At 47.3% G+C, this 24153-nt stretch overlaps 1 protein-coding gene across 3 annotated transcripts in view; it reads left to right on the plus strand.

Moving 5' to 3' along the window:
* Positions 1-24153, plus strand: part of NRF1 (nuclear respiratory factor 1) — a 111718-nt gene that overhangs the window by 46758 nt on the left and 40807 nt on the right. For all 3 annotated transcript variants that reach the window (XM_034763863.1, XM_034763864.1, XM_034763866.1), the window contains exons 6-9: positions 8507-8665; positions 9899-10096; positions 12178-12279; positions 18876-19033. In XM_034763863.1, the coding sequence (XP_034619754.1) occupies positions 8507-8665; positions 9899-10096; positions 12178-12279; positions 18876-19033 (617 nt within the window). The remainder of the gene's footprint in view (positions 1-8506; positions 8666-9898; positions 10097-12177; positions 12280-18875; positions 19034-24153) is intronic.

Genomic DNA, 24153 nt, shown 5'->3' on the forward strand with positions numbered 1-24153 from the left:
CTTGCATCTGAAGAAGTGAGGTTCTTACCCACGAAAGCTTATGCTCCCAGTACTTCTGTTAGTCTCAAAGGTGCCACAGGACCCTCTGTTGCTTTTTACAGATTCAGACTAACACGGCTACCCCTCTGATACTTAACAATTCTGCAGTGACCCACGTTCAGGGCTCCGCATCTCACTTGGGAGAGCGGAAGATACTACTAGCCCTAAATCAGTGCAAAAGAATGAAGCATCTTGCATGGCTAGTGATTCCATCAAATGTTGTAGCAGAAACCTTGATCCCCAGAATGCCCAGCTGAGCAGAGAGAAAGCTTTTCAGTTGACGGCTGATCTGATGTTTGCCTTCGTCAGCTAACAGGAGAATCTAGCCTTTTTCAATTCTTGTTTGTGACTGGAGATTACAAAGCCTGGAGGAAAGCAGAAAAATTTTAAAATACATATCGGGCATCTCAATTAAGAGGCACGTCACTAGGAATGGAAAAATGAGGCTTTGGCTTTGAACAGCTGCAGGTCTCATTGGACAGGTGTTAGAAGCGTTAGGTTTAGCTCACTGAAAAGGAGATGAAAATAATTCTCCTTTTAATTGCCCTGCTTCTTTGGAGGTCTTGGGGGAAATAAAACCTTCCGTAGGTTGAGTAAAGGTGTTTCCATGGATTTGCAGACGGAGAGCACTGCCCACCTGTGCTGTGTGTGAAAAATGTGTGCAGCGGGGTCTGATTCTGAAGCCCTTACTCAGGGGAATCTCCCATTGTAGTCAATGGGCATTTTGACGAAGGACTTCTGAACAGCCCAGTCGTGAGCTTGATGGCTAGTAGTTTATCCATGTCTTTATCTGAACTCAGTGCATGAACACTGAGTCGTATTCTGCACTCTGCTCTGCATGTATAAACCTCCGTGAAGTTGCTGCATGTTGCTTACACCTTCCTGAATGCAAAATTTGTCCCTTAACCTGACTTTTCTTTCTTTGTTTTAACATCTGCGTATGACTTGGAGGCAAAGATGACTCTACCCCACCCCAGTTCCCCCTAAAAAGGAAATTAAAAGGTGTTTGTTTCACTGATGTGGGTCAGCATCTTGGCACCAAACCAAGTTACCATTAGGCGTTGAACAGTTATGTTGGGGAAACTAAAGTTAGTCAGTCGTGGTGAGTATAGGATGGAGGGGGGTTGAAGCACACCTGTAACCGTGCAGGCCAGCATTCAGAAAGCATCCTATCATTGGAGCTCAGGGTTTGTTCTTGTGCCTGGTTTGCAGCATCCTGATGCAATGAAGTTGCTGTATGAACCTTGTGTGCTGCTACAGGTGGAATGGGATGTACAGTAGTGAGCTTTAAGGGACAATGGTACTGTAGGCTCTCCTGACTAGAGGGTGCACCACGCTTCAGGCTGCGCAAGAACTCAGCCAATGGGTGAACAATCCTGATTGCTTTATACGTTTCTTATTTTTCACCTGACCAAGGTGTGTGAGGGGGAGGGAGACGGCTTACGTAAGAGTAAAACGCAAGATGAAAGCAAGTGTGAATGGGTGAGGTCAGTTAATCAAAGGATCTGATTGAGCCTCTTCTGCATGGTATGTTCTGCCTACTCTCCCGTCCCCAATCTCTGCTCCTCAGCGCTGACCCATTGTAGAATATTCCGTGAGTTTCTCTGCTTTGAGCACTCGTAGCGTTCCCACTGTACTTCTGGCTATGGGTTGGAACAATATTATTAGAGATTTGCCTCCGGTGGTGGGGGGTGCATTTACCAGGCATATTAAGGGTTCCATCCTGTCCGGTGCCAGGTATCTTCAGCTCCCATTGAGATCTGTGAGATCAGGCCCTCCCTCTCATTTTTGCTTCAACAAATGATTAAATTTGGCCCAACTTCTCACCCTGTCTGAAGGGCCAGCAGTGAAAAGGGGTTCCAGAAGGGCAAGATGAGCTTTGTAAAAAGGCAATTCATGATGGTAAATTTGTTGCTACCTACCTTGGCCGATGTCCCATTTTTTAAATCTGCTGCTGCAGATAAAATATGATTTGATCATTCAGTCTAAATTCCACTGCTGCAGAATGCAGCTTTCTCATCTGTTGGGAAGGATGGACACATGATCACAGAACCCCAGTGTTCCACTCTGGTTACCGCTTCATCTGCAATCACCTGCTTCATCATTCAGGTACGATTCAAGAATAGGAATTGTCTAGACTTGGCTGAATCCGCCTATGCCCCATTGCAGCTGTTGCAGATGGCTGGTGTTCTCCCAAGGGGGAATTTCTGGGGACCCTTGGAAGGCTGTTCTTCACAGAAGGTGCTCTGTTCTGGAAGCTGCTTCCCTTAGCAGACTGTCAGAGTTCAGGCCTGGCTGTTATTACATGCATCTTGCACTTTGCCCTGTTGCTTCTAGTGTTTCTGTGTCTCTGCAGTTGGGTGCATCTTGGTTTTTTGGAGGCTGAGGATAGTTAAGATCGGGATTAACTCATTAGCTTTAAGGGTTCATCTTACTGTTTTTCCTTAGAAGACCCCAGGTGCTTTAGCTAAAGGGCACCCAATAAACGTTTCTAACAATATCGTGTATAGACCTTGATTGTAGCTCACACAAGCTCTTTCCCAAACTGATGGACTGAGGAGATTGGAATGAATCTCTATTTTTATAAGTGACTTGCTTTTGCCAAGGTTTCCCCTTTTTGTATGGTGGGGGCGGAGGGGGGGTGAGGGTCTGAGGGCTCCAAGTTCAACATACTGTGCGGATTCCCTTCCAGAATCTGCACACTTAGGTGATATGGGGCTCTGCATCTCAGAACTGTAGCCCATTTTAGGCTTTTGTGAGCAGGTGGGATGAGGGGGGCAGGTCTTGTTGTGATGCTAATTAGAGAGGCCCTCGCGCTTGAGCAGGTTATAATGCCGTGCCACTGCTGTTGATTGTTTCCCTGGTGGATTAAAGGCGAACCCTCCTTAACAAGTGCCCTGAGTAGCTTGAGTCTCTGAACTCCTGAGGATCAGTAATTAATCCATCTGGTAACAAGGAGCACAGCTTGCAGCTAGGAGTTCTGGGAAGGAGCTTTTGACAACGAAATTCCATTCACGCTCATGATTTTTTAATAATTAGCGTTTCTATAATGCTTCTTGCCCAAGCATCTCAGAGCACTTCACAGCATGGGCATTGCCCCTGTTTTATCAATGGGGAAGCGGTGGCACAGAAAGGTTAGGCCACACAGCAGGCAGCGTTCTAGAGGGCAGAGCCTGAGGTGGGGGGAGGAGACCTGGGTATGTCTGCTACCGACTCCCTGCATGACCTTGAGCAAATCATTTAACCTTTCTGGGCCTCACTTTCCCCATTTCTACCTTGGGGATAGTCACCTTGAGATGAAAGTAGCTATAGAAATGCGGATGGTATGTATTGCCCTGGGCTTTATACAGAATCTATGGGGAGTGCACTTCTTCGAGTGCTGGTCCAGAGGGATATTCGCTGTGGATGCACGTGTGCTTGAGACCGGAAGAGTCTTCATTAGCAATGTCCATTGGTCCGTGCCTGCACAGCGTCGTGCTCCAAATGAAGTGCATAAAAGGTGGCATGGACCGACCACCTCTCCAGTTCCATTCTACCACTGGTGGTCTGAGATGGAATTCCACAGTGCCCGCAGCTTGGCTGGCCTTCCTGCCATCTGTTTGGGGATTATTGTAAATCGTTTATTTTAGTGTCGTTAGTTTAGCAGTGTAGCTAGTTATATTAATGTTTGGATTAGGAGGTGTTCCTCCTTCTTGATCACCTGCACCGTTTGGAGTACCCATTATGCCCCAAATCCTGGGCTTTAAGTCCTACGTGGCCTGCCTCTGGGTCTTCCTGGTCAGTTATCCCCACTCCTTCTGCCTGTACTGCCTTGGAGAATCTCATATTCCATCCGAGTGCGAGATTTGTCGTTCCTTCCTACCTTGTCCGTGACAATCTCAAGAGTTTCGGCTTAGGAGGCATGTCAGGAGCTTTCCATGAGGCCACAGCTCGACCCAGGGGCTTCTGACCCCCATGTATGTTGCCAGGATCCATCCACTAGCACCTCTCTGGACCCAGCACTTCCCAGATCATAAAAGTCCAGATCTAAAGACTCTAGCAGGCATGGATGGGAAGAGGGTAAAGGAAAGCACCCTCATGAGAAGTGGGAGAAATCCCCATCTAAACCCTCTAAGAACAGGTCTGCCTACCCTACCCCCTCTAAGTCAGGCAAGACTCGGTGCCCCGGTACAGGTATGTCTGCATCTCCCAGGGTGTATGCGTGGATATCAGCCATACCAGGAATCAGGCATGCCCATTGACTGCTGCCTAAGTGAGGGGCAGGTCCAGCTCCATCATCAGTGAAGGAGAGGAGAGGGTGGTCGCTCTCTGCCGCAGTGGTTCCATACCACAAGCAGAGAAGGAACTTAATGGTACCAACACCTACTTACCATCCCAAGCCTGTGATGTCGGCTCCATCTATGCGTAGAAGCCCCTCTTGCTCTTCTGCTGGACCCACTCACTGGTCCTTCCGCTGTGGTATGAAGCTGCCAGCACTGACCGTGCACCACTCATGCATGCCATCCACCTGCAGTGGCACCACTAGACAGGCAGTTCTGTCGGCTTCGCCCATAGACTCCAATCACTCATATTCCTCTGGCAGGATTGATGCATTGGTCATTCTGACAGTCCAGAGATGCGCCATTAGCCCTGATAGGGGTTCCAGAGCCTCGTTTGTATTCTGCCATCTCCGCAAGACATATCATCAGCCCTGGGACGAGTGACACCCTCCCCCATTGGGACCACTTCCATACCCATATGACCCCACACCACGTCCCTGTTGAGGTTCTTGGGACCCTTACTTCAGACCCCCTGGCTCCAGGAGATAGGAGCAAGAGTGCCAACAGAGATCACCTCGTGGGGAAAAGCATCAGCCCCTGGAGCATGGTAAGGATCAGGAACAGCCCAACCAGCAAGAACCCTCCCTTCCACCAGTGGCTCTTTCTTGTCTCCCAAGGAGGTGGTGGTGCCAGCCTCACCTTTGCTGCCTGAGGATTATAAACCTCTCCGGGACCTCCTGAGGAGGATTGTGGAGGCTTTACAGATCTCGCTGAAGGAAGTCTAGGACCCTACTTACAAGTTTCTGGATATCCTCCAGACTACAGACCCCGGCAAGGTGGCACTTCCCATCAACAAGGCCATATTAGAATTGACTGGGACTGTTTGGCATGCTCCAGCCACTTATGCCCCAACTCCAAAAAGGATGGAGAAAAGCTATGTTGTCCCACCTAATGAGGTAGAATATTTGTTTTTCCATCCCGTACCAAATTCTCTAGTAGTACAAACTGTTACTGAGTGCAACAGACTGCACCAGCCTCCTTCTACCCCGTCTGACAAGGATGCTAAAAAACTGGACCTCCTAGGGGCTCCTTGGTGAGTGAGACAGTTTTGGTTCATCAGAATCCTCCAGATGTCCACATACCCATGTATCCACTTAAAATAGTTGCCAAACCTTCTGACTTGAGACAAAAGCAAAACTGTCTATCCCAGCCCAGCCTCTCTCCACCTCACAACCTGGTGTTTGGATGGGCAATGAGAGAGGTCATGCTCCAAGGAAGTCCAGTCCATCCTCAGCAACAGCAGAAAGGCTTCTGCAAGAAAATTCTGTGCTGCCAAATGAAAGAGAATCTCCATCTGGTGCGAACGCCCCCAGATACCTCCCATGCCTCTCATCTTGGACCATCTCTTCCTAAAGTCTTCGGGTTTGTCCATTAGATTGCTGCCAGGTACACACGCAACAGCCAACTCTTTCCATCCTCTCGTAGGCAACTGCTGAATATTCACCCATCCTACAAACATGAAATTTCTGAGAGGTCTTGTCAGAACCTTTCCTCCAGTATTGGTGCCAACTCCTAATTGGGACCTTAATTTAGTGCTGTCAGCATTTATGAATCCACCACTTAAGTCCTTGGCCTCCTGCACCCTTCTCCATCGATCCATGAAAGTAGCCTTTCTAATGGCAATCACTTCCACTAGGAGAGTAGGGAAGCTTGTAGCTCTTATGTAGGCCCTCCCTACACAGTATTCCATAAGGATAAAATGTCCCTAAGGGTACATCCCAAACTCATCCCAAAAGTTCTCTCTGAATTCCACCTTAATCTGCCTATCCCTCTACTGGACACTTCATTCTCTAGATGTTCATAGAGCTTTGGCTTTCTACCTGCAGAGGATGAAGCCCTTTCAAAAATCCCAGAGACAATTCATCTCCTTCAATGAGCAAAATGAAAGGGGAGGCAATTTGATCACACAGGCTCTCAAAATGGATTTCAGGCTGCATTCTGCTATGTTATGAACTGATGGAAACTCCTCAGGGTGTGAGGGCACATTTGACTAGAGCATGCGCTACCTCTGTAGCTTCTCTCCAAGGCATACCTCTGGTACAGATCTGTAGAGTGGTGACAATGGGTCTCTTTGCACACCTTTACCAGGCACTACGCCCAAGCTTCTTCAGCAGATGCATCCTTTGGCACAGTGGTCCTGGGATCCATGGTGCAGCATGGGTCCTTCGCTCCTTCCTTCTCCATGAGCACTTCTTGTGAGTCACCCATGGTGAATACTTGTGGGGACAAGCACTCAAAGAAAAAAGGAATGTTACTGTCTTTATGGTGACTGGAGTTCTTCAAGATGTGTGATCCCCATGGGTAGTCCATGACCCCCCTCCTTCCCCTCTACTTCAGATCCTTCCGAGGTGATTTGCGGTAGAGTTGGAACTGGGGAAGCGGTCTGTCCAGGCCACCTGTATGCCTTCGGTTCAGAGCATGAGGAAGTGCAGGGTGCAGGTGCAGCCCAATAGACACTGTTAGTGAATAATCTTCTGGTCTCGGGTCCTCGGAGTGCATGCACACCCACAGTGAATACTCCTAGGGAACGTACATCTCAAAGAACTCCATTACCGTAAGGTAAGTCACCTTCCTTTCACACTGTCCTGTCAGTCTGAAGTACTCCCCTCTCTCTGGTGTTGGTGCAGGATGTTGTTTGAAGGGTTTAGAATGCAGTTACGAGCGACTTTGAGATGCAGTTGCTTAAAATACCCCGAAAAGGGAACTTTCAGGTCAACTGATTTGCAAACATGTCCCTTTCTATTAGCTTGCAGTTTGATGCGGAGGTGCCTAATACATAGGCTGGTGTGTGTGATGTCATACAGGCAGCCGTGCATTTGGAAGAGGCCTATGCTCTTGTGACAGAAAATTGGAAATACTTGATAGTTGTCTAGTGGGGCAAACAACGTCTCTGTTGCTAGTTGGAAGTCTTGTCATGGCTGTAACCAGCAGCAAATGATTCCTCTTCCCTGAGCTGCCTAGTACTGCAGGCTCTTTGGGCTGGGGTTGCAGGATCAGACTAGTTGCATCCAGGAATTCTGGTGGCAACCGTGAGAGCGAAGTTCAAATGGTTTGCCACCAGAGTCACAGAAGGTTGTGGGGGGAGGTGTGCGTGTGTGTCCGGGGGGAGAATGTTCTTGTCTAAAATTAGACTATTTCTCTGAGAAACATCTGACACTTGGGTGTCACAGTGATCAGCATTGCTTAAATTGCAAGCTCTCTGGGGTAGGGACCATCTTTTTGTTCTGTGTTTGTACAACACCCAGCACAATGGGGTCTAGGTCTATGGTGGTAATATAAATAATAATAATAATAATAATAATGAATATGATCTAAAAACATACTGATAGGTGTGCAGAATTCATGATACTGCTAGTAGTAAGTCATGTTCTTGTTAATGTGTCTTTGTGGTGTTATCTGGTCTGCAAATCTCTCTCAAAATAGTTTCTCGTGATAGTAATGCTTTTGTCTCAGCTGAAACATCATCCCTCTCTTTACACTTTCCCATAATGTTCTCGAAAACGTCAGCCTGACGCATCTCCTCCTCTCTTTCTTTGACAAAAGACTTTCTTATGGAAAATCATTCAGAGATGATTATTTTTTTCAGATGGAGCATGAGAAAAAGACCACCTTACACAGAGCTGTCCAACAGTTCTAGCAATGGGGGAATGCCTCCTGCTCCTGCTGTGACTTCTCCTACGGGTGGTATTTGATAGCAGAGCTTGTTGAATCCCTGCTGACTTTGTGACACCCCTGTACAATGCATACCATACAAGATACGCAGAACAGCTACATTCAGGTTGCTTTTAGAGCATTAGCTCGGCATTTCCTCACTGATTTTAACTGGGCTGGCTGGTTCTCATCACTGCAGTTTTGAACCTTAACGTTACAGTAATATAGGGTGTGTTTTGCTTTTATTATTCTAATTGGCTGACGTACGTTTGTCGCTATCCCATGACCTAACAGGGAGCTGTTTTTCAACTGTGACTGGGGATGAGGTGAAGAGGGATTCATCACATGCTTTCAGGTGTGCTCAGGGCAGTTCCAGTGGGTAGTTTGTCTGATCATTTCCAGGTGGAAACGGAATCTAGTAATTTATAAAACTAACCTTAAACCTCCCAAAGAAATTGGGATTTCCAGTTTTAACCCTCTTGTGCTGTTGGTTTCAGGCGCAGCTGCGAGCATTTATCCCCGAAATGCTGAAGTACTCAACAGGTCGTGGGAAGCCGGGCTGGGGGAAGGAAAGCTGCAAACCCATTTGGTGGCCTGAGGATATTCCATGGGCAAACGTTCGCAGTGACGTCCGTACAGAGGAGCAGAAACAGAGGGTGTGTGTTGTATTGTCACTAACCCTGCAGGGCAGTCGTTGGGGTTTGGGAGCGGGTTGTTATGTTCTGAGCCTCCCTCTTGTGTGACAAAGAATAGCTAGGTCATAAACTTCCCTGGTTCCATGCCATGGTTAAAAGTTTATGCCCAAATCATATGGGATAGCTCTTCCTCCCCAGTTCTACATGACAACCATCCATCTGCCTCTTTGTTCCCACCCTGGAGGGTTGACCCCCAGCTTAGTCCAAGGGGTGCAAAGGGCAGAGGAGAGCAGTGAAGGTGGTGAAAGAGGCGTAATCCTGGATCCACTCTGACTCCCTATTGCTAATTTGCTCTATGGTATTTTTAACCCTACCTCTCTTCTCCTTGCCCCCAACTCCTGTGGTGGGTAACTCCTAATCCAGTTGGCCACAGTAGCAGCTTGTGAATATAGGCTTAAGAAGTGGCTCACTGGCTCAAACTGTGTCTCTGTTCTCCCAAACACGCAATTCAGCTGCTAGACAGGACATGTTCCAGGCCCACAGAGAGCAACCAGAGATGGTCACCCTATCTCACCAAGCAGAGCAGTGTGTGCCCTTCCTTTAAGTGAGAGAACAGGGATAGTGGGGCAGTCGGGGGGGATTGGGGAGAAAGGAAATGTGAAAAGAATGAGAGAGAACAGACAGAAAAAGGAACACATGTCAACGATGTTGCAAGGAGCTAAGGAGGAGTGGGAGATACCGATCTACCCAACTATCACAAAGGGGTATTAAAAATGTTGTGAATCACAGGATTGGATCCTTGCACAGATTGAGCTGTCCCTCACCGGGGCGGGGGCGGCCTGGTTGAGCCAGGATTTATGGTATCAGAGGCCACCCTTTGCTTGAGCTTTTTAAAAAGGCTTTGTTTTTTTCACTCCTAGTTAAATTCTCTGAAAGTTTGGAGCAGAACTGTTTCACCTCCACCCCATGGTCCTACAGACTTGTTCTGTAAAGTGGCACGTGGATGCAGACTGTACGCGTGCTGGCTTTGTTTTATAGGGTGGCTCAGGAACCGTGGGCCTTGGAGGCATGGAGGGGGCTGGGTGTTTTCTGGGAGGATTTTGTTTTTATTTTGAGGGGAAAAAAAAAAAAAACGGATTAAAAAATAACCCTGAAGAAATCCAACTAAAAATTTACATGGCCCAGATCCTGAGGGAATTGCTGAATGGAAATGCTGCTTTTAATTGAATTGAATTTTTTTTTTCCCCCCGTTAGGTGTCCTGGACCCAAGCATTGCGGACTATTGTGAAGAACTGCTACAAACAGCATGGGCGTGAAGACCTACTCTATGCCTTTGAGGATCAACAGACACAGCAGCAGACTGCAGCTACACATAGTATAGCGCATCTGGTCCCATCACAGACGGTGGTACAGACCTTCAGTAACCCTGATGGCACTGTCTCCCTCATCCAGGTGAGCAGAGCCCACTTGTCCCTTCACACTCACTGTATTGAGTGGCCATGTCTGGCAGAAGTTTTTAATTATACACCTTTGGCTGTTGGCTTAAGCTGTATGTTTCAGGAATCTTAAGTCTGTCTATATTAGGTACTTATGTGGCCTCCATTACCATCATATGTGAGTTCCTCACAATGGAAAGAGGAATACAGTCATCCTTATAACACCCCTGTTATCTCCATTTTACAGAGGGGGAACTGAGGCATAGACTGTTCCCTTCATTGCTGACTCCAGATATTATATTACACATATCTCCTCTTCAACAAACTTAACCTTTCCGGAGTATCATTGCACATATGTCTATCTGACCCCCGCAACAAAAATAAGACAGGATTTTCTGCACAATACTTTAGGTCAGGGGTTTCCAAACTTTTTGCTGGCACAAACCCATTTCAATAATTTCCTCTTGGGATCCCAGACAGCACGGAGGACGCCATTTTGAAGAGCAAAATGGCACCCTCTGCACAGCATGACCTCGCACGCACCATATGTGTGAGGTCACGCCGCACAGAGAATGCCATTTTTCTCTACAAAATGGCATCCTCCACACATTGTGACCCCCAGATGTATGGTGCGTGCTCTTCAAAGTGGTGTCCTCCATGCGTCAGGACCTCACACGCACTGTATATGCAAGGTCACGGCGTGTGGAACAAAATGGCGTTTTCAGCACAGTAGAGATCACCATGACCCCATTAGCTGATGGCACAACCCTGTTTGGGGTCACAACCCACAGTTTGGGAACCGCGGCTTTAGGCAGTGTTCATAGCACTAGAAGTGGTGGTACTCACCACCTATGCCTAAACCAACCTCCAGCCGCTTGAGAGATTGAAACAAGTTGCCATTTACAGTAAATTGTGCATGTCTTTATTATATAAGAATCTTAAAGCAAAACACACAAAACTGACCTCAGCTGACTCATCCCTCTTGTTTCCATGTGTGCTTTGATCAACAGTTGAAATAGTTTAGTGTTGACATTTATATTTTCATTAGCCGTCAAGGTTAACACCCATTAAAATGAATGGGGCTGCAAACACCTCTCAGAGCTTGTTTCAATCAAGCTGTCTGCTGGTACACATCACTGCATTGGTTTATGCTTTGATGGCTATACTCACACCTGTGAGGACTGGGGATTGGTGTAGTTTTAAATAAAAGCTTAGGCTTACTCTACACCTAAAACTTAGGTTGGCATAGCTGCGGCTCTCAGGGGTGTGAAAAATCCACACCCCTGAGCGCTGTAGCTATGCCATTCTAACCTCTGGTGTAGCTATGCCATCCTAACCTCTGGTGTAGATGCAGCTTAGGTCAACAGAAGAATGCTTCTGTCGATCTAGCGACCATCACCTGGGGAGATGGTGTTCCTTCAGTGACGGGAAAAACCCCTTCTGTCTCTGCAGGCTGCATCTGCTCTACAGGGTTATGCCAGCAAAGCTAGGGCATTGTAGCTGTGTGACTCTAGTCCCTGTGGTGTAGACATGACCTTAGTTTGGAGCATAAGATGGCAACTTTACTACCTCTTCTCTTTCCCCTCTTCTCCCCTTTCTTCTCCCCCTCCCCCCACCCAAAAAAAAAAGGCATTCTCTGAGCTGCTGTGAGTTGGCTCAGTTTACTGCTGCAGACTCCCTCTTTTTGGCTTTGAGCTACTGATTTATGGCCTCCTTTTCAAGATGCTGAGCACCCACGCTCCTGTTCGTCTCTCTGGGGTTTGAGTACTCAGCGCTTCTTAGAAGCAGGCTATAAACCTCTTTGCCTCTGTTTTCCGAGCTGGTAAATGGGGATGAAGGTAACTTCCATACTTTACAGGGCTGCTAAGGATGAATTCGTGTTTGTAAAATGCTTTGAAAAGCAATAGCAATATGGTAAGTGCTGGGTATTAATAGTGATCAGTGCGGGACACTCTCTTCTTCAGTTTTCCCTTTAGGTGATCTGGGGTCTAGAGGACTTGAGTGTCCCCTTAGCAGAGATGTAACTGTGGATTCCTGATGGGAACACTGATGGCGGGAGCTGCATTTTGACGACTGTTTTATGGTGGTATTTTGCAGGTTGGCACAGGTGCTACAGTTGCCACTCTGGCCGATGCCTCTGAGTTGCCTACCACAGTTACCGTTGCACAAGTCAATTACTCCGCGGTAACTGATGGAGAGGTAAGGATGTGTGGGTCGTGTTTGTTTCTCAGGTATGCAGCACATGCTATGGTTGTGTGTATCTAATGGACATTGCTGACACACTTGCATTTTGCAAACTTACCGTATATACTCGTTCATAAGCCGAATTATTTTAGTAAAAAAGGGAAGCACCAGAGAAGGGGGTCGGCTTATGAACGGTTATAGAGAGGGAGAGGTGGGACACAGCCCCTCCCCCCAACAGAGGGAGCAAGGAGAGGCAGCCCAGCCAGCAGAGCGAGAAGGGAAGAGGTGGGGCCAGAGTCTCTCCGCTTCTGGCCACGTTGCTCTCCCCCCAGCCTCTGAAGCAGCTGCAGCCCCGGCCGCCAGAGCAGGCTGTGGTCGCGCCACCCGGCCCGCTGGAGCACACTGCGGCCATGCCGCCTGGCCCAGCCCGCTGGAACATGCTGCAGCCGCGCTGCCCAGTCTGGCCCACCGGAGCAGGCTGCGGCCGCGCCGTCCAGCCTACCGGAGCAGCTCCAGCTAGGCCAGAGACATCCTCCCTAGATAAGGTGGGAAGGGATAGGATGGGGAGAGTGTGGGGGTCCCGGGCTAGGGGTGGGGTCATGTGGGGGGTGGTCACAGGGGTTACTCCCCTGACCCCCAGATTCTCCCCCCCCCCCCCCCCCACAAAAAAAATTTCCCCACTAGTTGCTGTCCCGGCCTGTCATGGCAAGCAGCTGGTGTGCCGGGACACCTTGTTTACTTAGGTTTACCTCCATGTCTGCGGACGCTCGAGGTAAACAAACCATCTTGGCCCCCCGGCGGCTTATCCTGATAGCCTGGGAGCCAAAGTTTGCTGAGCCCTGAATTATAGGGTCGACTTATGAACGGGTTATAAAAAATTTTCCATTTTTACTTATCCATCTTGGGGGGGTTGGCTTCTAAACGAACCGGCTTATGATCGAGTATATACGGTAAGTCTGTACTGGGAATGCAAAAGCCTAGTACCTCACGCTGTCGTGTTAAAAACTGACATCAACATTAACGCAGCATTGTTGTTGATATTTTCCATGGGTCAAAGTCAGAAAGTGCAATGTTGTGGTAATTGTGACTCAAGGTGTGTGTATGCACAATTACTAGGAGACCCTAAGTGCCGAATTTCCTAACTTTTGTACATGTAAATCTCAGTCGTAGTTTCCATTGGAATAATAGCAGATGTATGTATTCTGTATGCAGCTATCCAGATATACTTATTCATGTGATTTCTGGATAGCCTAGAGCCTCAGTCGTGGTTACAGCAGGGGGATTAAGGTTTAGGACTTTCTGAGTCAGAGCCAGTGTGGCCTTGGGCAAGCCACTTAACTTCTCTTTGCCTCAATTTCCCTATGAGTAAATTGGGAACACTTCTCTGCAGCACCCCCAAGGGTTATTGAGACTTAATTACTGTGTAATTGGCTTGCGCTTTCCTCTGATAAAGGGCAGTGTATCAATGCAGAGTGGTATAAATGTTAAGGAAAGCACTATACAGTACAGTACATTCATTTATATATTTATCAACCAGATTTTTCGAACTTGGCAAAGCTGCATTTCCCACTGAGGGCTTGATCATGCCAAGCTTTTAAAGAGGAAGCACTTAAATTTACAGTGCCAAAAAAAACCCTATATAATTTCCTTAAATCGAGAAACAAAATGCATTTTGTATAAAGAACATTCCTATAACTCAGACAGGTACTGGAATTGCCTTTCTCGGTTCCCTCTGCCCCCAACCCTCCCCCCCCTTTAAGTTAAAGAGACTGCTGTTTCACTGCAAGTTGTGGTCCTCCCTTTTGGACACGTGCCTAGGTTTCTCGGTGAAGTACCATCCTTGTGATGGAGTGGAATGGTCCACCTATTCTGCTCCGTAAGGATAAGGTTTTCATGGCAATAGGTGGCAGCACAAAACAGCTTTGTTCTGTATTAAAGAGCATTTGCAGCTGAAAAAATGAATAGACACAAGCTGTTTGTTTGGGCTCTGGCCTTGAAAAGTACTTCATATTCACTAGAGGGTTTTCAGGACCTGTTATCTTTGTCTTTAGGCCTTGGGGAAGATTTTCAAATGCACAAATGGCAATTAGATGCCTAACTTCATTGACTTTCCATGAGAGTTAGGAGCTTGTCTTTGAAAATCTCACCCTTGTCAACACAAAGTTGTAACCGATTTATAAACAGGTAAAACTTTTCTCATGTAGAGAAACTGTAGTTTGGTGGTGGACCTCTTGTAATCCAAGTGTCTGTTCTTACCTGGGGTTCCCCTCCCAGTCCAAGCTAGCACCTCACACTCCATTCCTGTCCTGGATGATGTGGCAGAAACCTTCCTCCCTTTCCGGAAGTTACTATCAGTGTCTGGAGATTTGAGCGTTTTTCTTTGTTAAGGGGACTTTGTCGAGGCTGGTAGGCAGCACCATGTGATCTACCTTGACCCTCCCCTTCTCTATGGAATTCCTGTTCTGTCTCAAAAAATAAAAAATCTCTGCTGTCCAGAATCTCTTCATCTCTCACTCCCTCGGTCTCTGGGCACTTAAAGAAACCTGGATTACATACACCCCTCCAATCCCAACACTGCCTCTGTAGCCACTTTCTCGTGCAGCGCCAACTTCTTGCACACACCTTGTCTCTTGGTGTGCCTAGAGGAAATGGTGGGAGTATTATGCTTCTCTCTCCCTCCTTGCCACCACGCTCCCTGAGACCAACAATCCCTTTGCCTCTTCTCTACCATCCTCCTGATTCCTTCTCATCCTCCTTCCTCTCACATTTTGACTCCTGGCTGTCATGCTTTCTCTCATTGCAATCTCTTCTACCTCATTTTCAGTGCCCTCTGCTTCTGCATTGATGCCCCATCTGATCCTGCAGCCGCTTCCCTCGTCGTCCTCTCTCCTCTCTAAGGTGTCACAAGTACTCCTGTTCTTTTTGCGGCTAAAGACTAACACGGCTGCTACTCTGAAACCTCTCCTCTTTGTGTAACCTTCACCCTGGATCAACGTTCCAGTTCACCAAAATGGCCACTCCCTTGACCTCTTCACCACACACTGCTTCTGCTCGGAGCTTTTCATCATCAAGTTCCCCTTTTCTTTGACCATCACTTCATGTCCTTCAACACTGCACACTTGTCTCCTGCCTTTCTCCCCCCATCCCAGACGAGACCTACAGTTCATTGATGTCAATGACTCTTCTACCACTTTCAGCTTCCCCCTCTCTCTTCTCCCTATCTTTTGTTGACCCAGCTGAATCCCCCCACTCCACTCTCTATCATTCCTCCACTCCTTTGCACCTCTCACTCACAGCAAAGTCTGTTCCAACAACCTCCAACCTGGGTTCACGCCCACCATCTGCTTCATCCATTTCTGTGCCACTGCCAGTGAACACCCTGTAGAAAGTCTTGCGGCCATGCAGGCTTCCTTCGCTACAGATTTATTCTCTCCTCCTTTGGTTCTGCACTCTTCCTGGTCAAGCTTCATTACTTTTTCCTGCCTTCTTGACTCAGAGGCCAGCAATTGCAGCTGATCATTTGCTGCCTTCGATTCCCTGTCCTGTACCCTCCAACACAAGATGCGGCTGACTTTTTTGAAGAGAAGTTTGATGAGACCCAACACTACCTTCCTCTCATCCCTGGTACACTCTCCTCCTCCCCATTACCAACACACAGGTTTCTTGCCTGCTTTCCTCTGATCTCTCCTCCTGCTTCATCCTTACCCTCCTCTTCTAATTCTGGCTTCCTCCCCTCACAATAGAAGCCTATTCTGGTCTCTTCCAGCCTAAAAAAGAAAAAGTCCTTAACCCCATCTGCCTCTCTAACTTATACCTCATCTTCCTTTCACCTTCAAACTCAAATACAGTCTACATCCATTGCCTTCGAGTTCCTCCATCTCCACCCTTGATCCGCTCCCATGAAACTGTTCTCTCACCCAGATATCTAATGGCGTATTCCTGGCCAAATCTCTACTCCATCCTCATCCTCCTCAACTATGGCTGCTTTTGTCTCAGTCATTCATCTCCTTGAAATCTACCTTCAGCTTTTGTGACTCCATCCTCTTCTGCTTCTCCTCCCACCTCTAGTTGTTTCTTCAGTGGGGATGGTGATTCTTCCCTCTTCCACTTTCTGTTGGGGTCTCATAGGACTCCATCTTTAGTCCGTTCTCTCTCTCTCTCTCTCTCTTTCTGCACCTCTCATCTGCTCTCCTCACTTCTCCTGTCATCTTTACACCTTCTCACCCTCCACTGCTGACCAAACTTCCTACATCCAGTCCCTCATCTCAACCTGTTTTATGACATCTCTTTCCATATGTCTGAATATCAGCTTGAGCTTGATGTGACCAGAACTGAACACTCTTGTTTTCCCTCCCTTTCTTCACTGTTCATGCCCTCTTCCTCCCTGCCATCAGCCCTGCAACCCAGGAGTCCTCTTTGACTCCTCTCTCTCCCTTGCTCCACATCTCTGGGCGATGCACAAATCTTGCTGTAGCTTCTCCCATACCGTTTCTAAGACCCAGCCTTTTTTCGCTCTGTATACAGACGTTAAACTTTCAACCATCCCTTCATCTCCCGTCTTTTGGAACCACTTCCCCTCTGGCTTCCCTGATGACTGGAAGGGTGAGTGATGCAGGCCACACAAAACACAGCTGTTAAAATTAGCTTGCGCTTGCTTCTTTGTTGTCTAAATACCTCACTTCTCCCCTGCCACATTGAATCCTTCCACTGACCTTTCTTTCTCCACCGCATCAAATTCAAGCTTCTTCGCATCACCTTCAGGGTCTTTTCTATGTGTCTGTTTTGGTATCTGATTGAGCAGCTCTCTCTACTCCACCAGAAAGGCTAGCCATTATCAGCCGTTTGTTCACTTGCCACACTTCTCCCGCATCATCTTTGCACCTTCTTCCACTCCACCCTTTGTGCATGGAACCGTCCCCCTGGAATGGTCTCTCTGAACTAATCCATGTGGCCACCCCGTCGTCCTATCAATCTCTCATTGAACTCTTGCTCAGACATGATCCCTCAAGGAAAATGACAACTGATAATGGCTAGAGGGCTTGCTGACATATATATTATATATAGATAACGACCTGAGACTCTGCTTCAGCCCCTCACCTCTGATACCATGGGTAAGAGGATACTACAAACTGAAAGAAAAAAACTTGCCTAGGTGGGATGGATTGAGTCCGATCTAGTAGATCTCTTCACTGACACGGTATATGGAAAGGGTCTGTGGAGCCTTTCCTGATGATCAATTGAATGAAAGATTTCAGCACCAGCCAATAAAGGGACTTACGCAGTTGGGAACGGGTCGGTGAGAGGAATTTTCTCTTATAAAATGGTCCACAGCTCTTTGAAGGTTGAAGAACCTTCATCCTCTGATTCTATGATCTTTTGTTCCTGATGCTCATTCGTGCCTCACATCCTATTTGTGACCACACAGTCATTGATACACGTGAGGTCCCAATTGGAGGAGTGTAGACTGGGGTGGAGAATGATCAGCTAGGAGAAGGTGAACTCTGTGGCAAGCACAAGATCCTTATCCATGTAAATATCCTTAGTTAAGAGAGAATGAGATATATTGAAATAATTAAAAGACACGAACAGAACTGTTTCCAAACTATTGACTATTATTTGTATTATTCATAAGATCCCTAGTCATGGACCAGACCCCATTGTCCTAGGCACTGTGTAAACACACAACAAAAAGACCGTCCCAAGAGCTTACACTCTATCTACGCTTACCTCTGGAGCGATCAATCCAACGAGGATCGATTTATCGTGTCTAGTGAAGACACGATAAATCGACCGCCGAGCGCTCTCCCGTCGACTCTGGTACTCTACCAGAGTGAGAGGCGGAGTCGACGGGGGAGCGTCAGCAGTCGACCTATTGCAGTGAAGACACCTCAGTAAGTAGATCTAAGTATGTCGACTTCAGCTACGTTATTCACATAGCTGAAGTTGTGTAACTTAGATTGATTTCCCCCCTCCCCCCCAGTGTAATCCACGCCTAAGTATAATACAAGAGAAAAGAGATGGATATGGGCATACAAATGAGGGAGTACAAGGACATAATGAGACAACATTTTGTTCTGTGTTTATACAGCACCTGGAACTATGGCGTCCTGGTGCATGACTAGGGATCCTAGACACTTTGGGCATACAAATAATTTAAAAATATTAGGCACATCATCTGTAGGCATCATGGCAAAGGAGGGATTTGGAGGATAATGAGGTAGTTTTTGTATCTTTGGAGGGGGTTTCTCCCACATGCATGGGGCAGTATGGGAGAAATCACGAATGCGAGTGTTTGAAAGTTCACAGGTAGGCAATGGAGGCTGGCATCCTGGGTCGATCAGAAGTGGGAGTCAACACCTTGATAGTGAATGAGAAGTGATTGAATGGTTTCCAAAATGTTCCCTGTAGCTCGGTTTCTAAATTGCTCCCAAGGCACCTCTTTTTCCAACAGAGATGCTCTCAGGATGTTGTGTACAGAAGAATCAAAGCATGTAGGATTTTTCAAAGACATCTTGAAAGTGTTTGACTTTCCCCTTTTAAGAAGTAGCCACCTAGCTGTGGGAAAGGTTCAGGGAAGGTGAACTTTTCTCTTTCTCTCTTCACCCAACTAGGTGGAGCAGAATTGGGCAACGCTACAGGGGGGTGAGATGACTATCCAGACGACGCAGGCTTCGGAGGCCACGCAGGCGGTGGCATCGCTGGCAGAAGCAGCAGTGGCAGCATCTCAAGAGATGCAACAAGGAGCAACCGTTACCATGGCGCTGAACAGGTACCCGTGAGAGGAGGAGCTATGGGGACTGAATGGGGTAAGGTCACCGAACGAGGGAGACCTTTCTGCCAGATTTCCTATCCCTCACGATGAGGGCAGCACAGAAGCCTGTGATACATTTGGAAGAACATTGTCTGGGGTCTTTCATAGAGTTTTTTCCATAGAGAATTCCCAACCCATCCATGCCAAAGCATTCATAGATCATTTCCTAGTGTCCCAGGGTAATATGAGGAATCTCACAGAAATAGAAAGGTGCTGTTAGGGAAGGTACATTTAGTACCATCCCTCTTGTCCATTGAGTGTCCACTTAAAGCAGATAAGAGCTATAATGTGCTTGTAGCACTTGTAAAATAAGCAGCTCCATCCCTCTGTCAACATTATTGAGGGCCCCTCTGTTAAAGGGATGACGTTGATTTAACCAGGTGGGTGGCAGTACGGGTCTCCTCTGACCTGAAACCAGAATCTCTCTTCCGGGCTAGTTGTTGAAGGTGTTTCTCCTGTGTTTGGTTCTGGAGCCGGGAAGCTGAAATGAGCTGCCTGGGTGATGATTTCTCCTCCTGCTTGGAGAGCTCTTGGCTTCGAATGAGCCCTGTTGTTGGGTATTTGCAGAAGAATGTTTTCACAGAGGATGTGAAGTGCTGATCTGAGGGTGAGATACGAACCTTGCAGAGGTCATTTTGAAAGACTGTTGAGAAAGGGATTTGAGTGAGAAGAGGGAGACTGTCCCAAGCACAAGGAGAGGGAAAAGGATCCAAAGGGCAGGGGTATTATTGCTCATTGCCTGAACCCAAGCTGGGTTTTCCTACCTGGTTTATCTTATATTTGTGCTTTGCATTTGCACTCGGCCTCCTTGTTTTTGGCGTCTGTTTATTGAACAGGGGTTGATCCTGCCAGGAGAAGAGCAAAGCATGGAATGTTAGTGTAGAGCTCCAGGAACCTCTTCTACAGACCACTTGTTAAAACAGCCACCTTTGTACCAGCTGCATTCCACAAACTGAGTCCACATTTCTGTTGCAGCAGGCTCCAGGACTAGCCCAGACCTATTTCCCGGGTCTGTCAATCAGATCACTCTCTCCTCTCCTCCCCACCCCTGATTCCATCTCTTCCCCTTTGGTACCAAACAGTGCCACGCTTTAGTCAATGGGAGAGGTTGCTGCTGAGTCGCTTGAAGTGCATTCTTCTCAGAGGCTGAATGCAATGCCTCTGCGTTACTCCCAGCAAGAGGCCTGGGATCCAGGTTGAGGTATCTTTCGGAACATGGTCACGTAGGCCACTATGTTATATTGATGAACTTTATCTACTGATAAAGACTTGCTGTCTGTAAAATCACTTTTTAAAAAACCCTGGGTAACTCTTTTCAAGGGATGATATGAAAAATGACTCAAGCCCCCTCACAAAGTATTCATAACATTGTAGTGAAGGCCTACTCTCACACATCAGAGGGGTAGCCGTGTTAGTCTGGATCTGTAAAAAGCAACAGAGACCTGTGGCACCTTTAAGACTAACAGATGTATTGGAGCATAAGCTTTCGTGGGTGAATGCCCACTTCCTCAGACGCATACTCTCACACAGTCCACCCCTCCCTGCCTGTAGGATGGCCACTTACAGTGGTATTCACAAGAACATTCTCCGATGTACTTTTAAATGAGTCAAAGGCTAGGGTTTTGACCATTTTTGTAGATTATTCCACTGCCTAACACATCTCTGTATCAGGAGCGGTTTTCAATATGTAGATCAATAAAAATCTGAAAAAAAGACGCATTGATAGAACCCATCGAAACAATGAAAACTAAACATTGAATTCTGCCAAGCCTAGTCATGTATAATTTGTCTCTTTCTCACGCCCATGTCCCACTGGAGAGTCACTTTTAGGCAGGTAGAAATTAAATAACAGAATTAACTTCAGAAAATCAGAATCCTTAGTAGAAATAACTCTTCTTCCTTCAACTCTAGTAGCAATCCCCGGGGGTTCCTGCAATACCTCTCTCTTTAGCCAGCTTTGTATTCCAGGAGGGAGTGGGGGAACCTGCAACAAGAGCCTCAAAATGTGAGGTGAGGTATTCAGTAAACATTTTGGCTGCTCTAGTTAGAGGTAGGATGTGGGAACCATTTGCACTTTGGGGAAAATACAAAGCCCAGGCCCTTCTGCGGTGACAGTGCAGGTTGCTTTCTGATGGCAGCAGAGTAATGGTGCCTCAGGAGGTCTTGTTAACAAGCTGCAATGCAGCTGAGCTGACTCAAATGTTTATCACGTATAAGGGAGAATGTGGCTACCTGCAGAAACTCATAGAAGTGTTGAGAGGTTGACGTTGGGAAGTGTATTAGAGGGTGGGAATATACTGATTTATTTTCCTCAGGGGCTAGAGGTGTGATTCATGAAGGCCCTGAAGTCTTACCCACGCTTTTACTTTGCATCCCTCATGTAGACCTGTGGTATGACTCCCAGCCTACACAGCCCCACAGTACTATTCTTTCATTGGCCAGAAGTCTTGTTCTGGATTGACTCAAGGAGCATAACCCTCCTTCACCACCACCACTTCCTTCAGCAGTCCTGGCAGTGAGCTGAGGTCTCCCACCTGTCACTAGGCCTCGAGGACACCCTGGTCCTTAAGAGCTGGCAACTATTACCAGCTTTTGGAAGGTTTCTACCTAATGTTAGCACAAAGCTGCCATCGCTCCATCGGGTGCTGGCCTGGTGTCTCTAGGGGTGCCTGGTAGAGTGGTGTCATTGTAAAGAGCAGATGTGTGCAGTTGTGACAAACGAGGTCATCTCTGTAATCGATTTAGGGATGGGAAGCAGAGGAGAAACTTCCAGCCAGAGAGGATGAGGGGGAGGGCACGTCCATGAGTGCACGCTTCATGTACAGCCATTTGAGTTAATAGAGAAACATGTGGGGAGCTCAACATAAATGGGAAGAGCTTTTGTATAGCAAAGCACTAGTATTATTTCCAGTGATGCAGCCTTCACAGTTCACTGGGATGTTAAATTGCCCTTGAAAGTGGATTTAAATAAGTGCGTCTCATGGCTGGGAGGCTGGGCGGCTCCAGCAAGTGAAGTCTGTTTATTGTAGCTGGTCTTCGCACGCTATAAATACCTTTGGACCAGTGCAGATGCTCAGGAGGTGTGGCATACTTCCTAGGCCAAAGGAAGTGAGAAGGCAAGAAAACGAAACGGTAGGGTCAAATAGCAATGGGAGGTTTTGTGAGCCCAACTGACATTGGGTGGCAGTGAAAATCCAGCCCAAACCAAGTCAGATGGAAGGAACATAAAATCTATGATGGAAATTAAAAAGGTCAAGAGGGACGGACATAAACACAAATAACACATAGGAAGCATGCAAGAAAAGGGATAGGTTCATTTGGATGACCGTGGAGCAATTAAAGAAGATCCCAGAGAAGCTAAATGGCTTCTTTGCATTGATCTTCACTGCAAAAGACGTATCTGCTTTTTCAGATAATTAAGGTGACGCACTGTCAGATATTCAGCTATCTGAAGAAGAGGTTCTGGAACAAACATATGAATAGCAACAGGTCACTCTGCTGCTAATCTCTCATTAAAATGAACTATTAAACCACAGAGCTGGCGGGTAGCAAACTTTTGGCCTTGGATAAAAGGAGCTGAAGAGATCATGGGAATAACTGACCAGTGAGCCTTACTTCAGGGTAAGGTGAATTGGTTGAAAGAATTATTAAAGGTAGATTTACAAAACCCATAGGAAATTGTGTTTTAATGGGGAAAAACTAGTATGGTTTATGTACAGGAAGATCCTGCCTCTCCAGTTTTAGAATTTTTTGCGTGTCCACAAAGTAGTGCATAAGGGAAAACCACTTGCTATAACTTACCTGGGCTTTTCAAAAGTCCCTTGCAAAAGGCTATTAAGGAAACTGCATGTGCCTGAAGAGGGATTTTAGAATAGGGGAAATTAGAGATGGAAAGGGCCAATTGGGTCATTTTATCTTAGAAATGTAGGGCTGGAGGGGGCCTTGAGAGGTCATCTCTAATCCAGCCCCCTGCGCTGAGGCAGGAACAAGTAGACCTAGACCATCCATGACAGGTATTTCACTAACCTGCTCTTAAAAACCTCCAATGACAGAGATTCCACAACCTCCCTTGGCAGCCCATTTCAGAGATGAACTACCTTATAGTTAGGAAATTTTTCCTAATATCTAACCTAGAGCTCCCTTGCTGCAGATTAACCTGATCGCTTCCTACCTTCAGTGGACATTGAAACAATTGAGCACAGTCCTCTTTATAACAGCCTTTAACATATTTGAAGACTGTAATCAGTTGTGTGTGTCATGTGTCATGTTCCCCCCACCCCTCCCGCCCCCCGGTCTTCTTTTCTCAAGACTAAACATGCCCAGTTTTAGTTAACTTGTAAACTTTCATAGGTCAGGTTTTATAAACTTCTCTTTTTTGTTGCTCTCCTCTGCACTCTGACCCGTTTGTCCACTTTTTTCTTAAATTATGGCATCCAGAACAACACAGTAGCCCAGCTGAGATCTCACCCATGTTGAGTAGAGCAGGACAATTACCTCCCATGTCTTGCATATAACCATTTTGGAACTGCATCACATTGCTGGCTCATATTCAATTTGTGATCGGCTATAACCCCCAGATCCTTTTCAACAGTACAACTGCCTAGCCACTTGTTTCCCATTTTGTGGTTGTGCATTTGATGTTTATTTCCAGCCAAGCTCTCCCCCTCCCCTCCCTGTGCCTCCTGCCTGCTGGCAGCCCTGCTGATCAACTCCTCCCCCTCCCTCCCGGAGCCTCCTGCACTCAACAGAACAGCTGTTCAGCGGCATGCAGGAGGCAGTGGGAGGGTGGGGGAGGAGCAGGGATGGAGCATGCTCGGGGGAGGGAAGAGGTGGGGAAGAGGCGGGACGGGAAGAAGTGTGGTGCGGGCGGAGCAGGGGTGGGACCGCGGGGTGGAGCAGGTGTGGGGGCTTGGAGGAAGAGATGGAGTTGGGGCGGGCCTCAGGCGGAGGGTGGGTCGAGTACTCCCCCGGGTAGAGAGGAAGTTGGCGCCTATGACCAGTTCATCTAGTCCATCTCTCACCCCTCTTCCACTATTTATTCACTACATGATCATTTCCGTTCGTTTGGCCTGCTGAGA

The sequence above is a fragment of the Trachemys scripta genome, chromosome 1 (genome assembly GCF_013100865.1).
Source record: "Trachemys scripta elegans isolate TJP31775 chromosome 1, CAS_Tse_1.0, whole genome shotgun sequence".
NCBI lineage: Eukaryota > Metazoa > Chordata > Testudines > Emydidae > Trachemys > Trachemys scripta.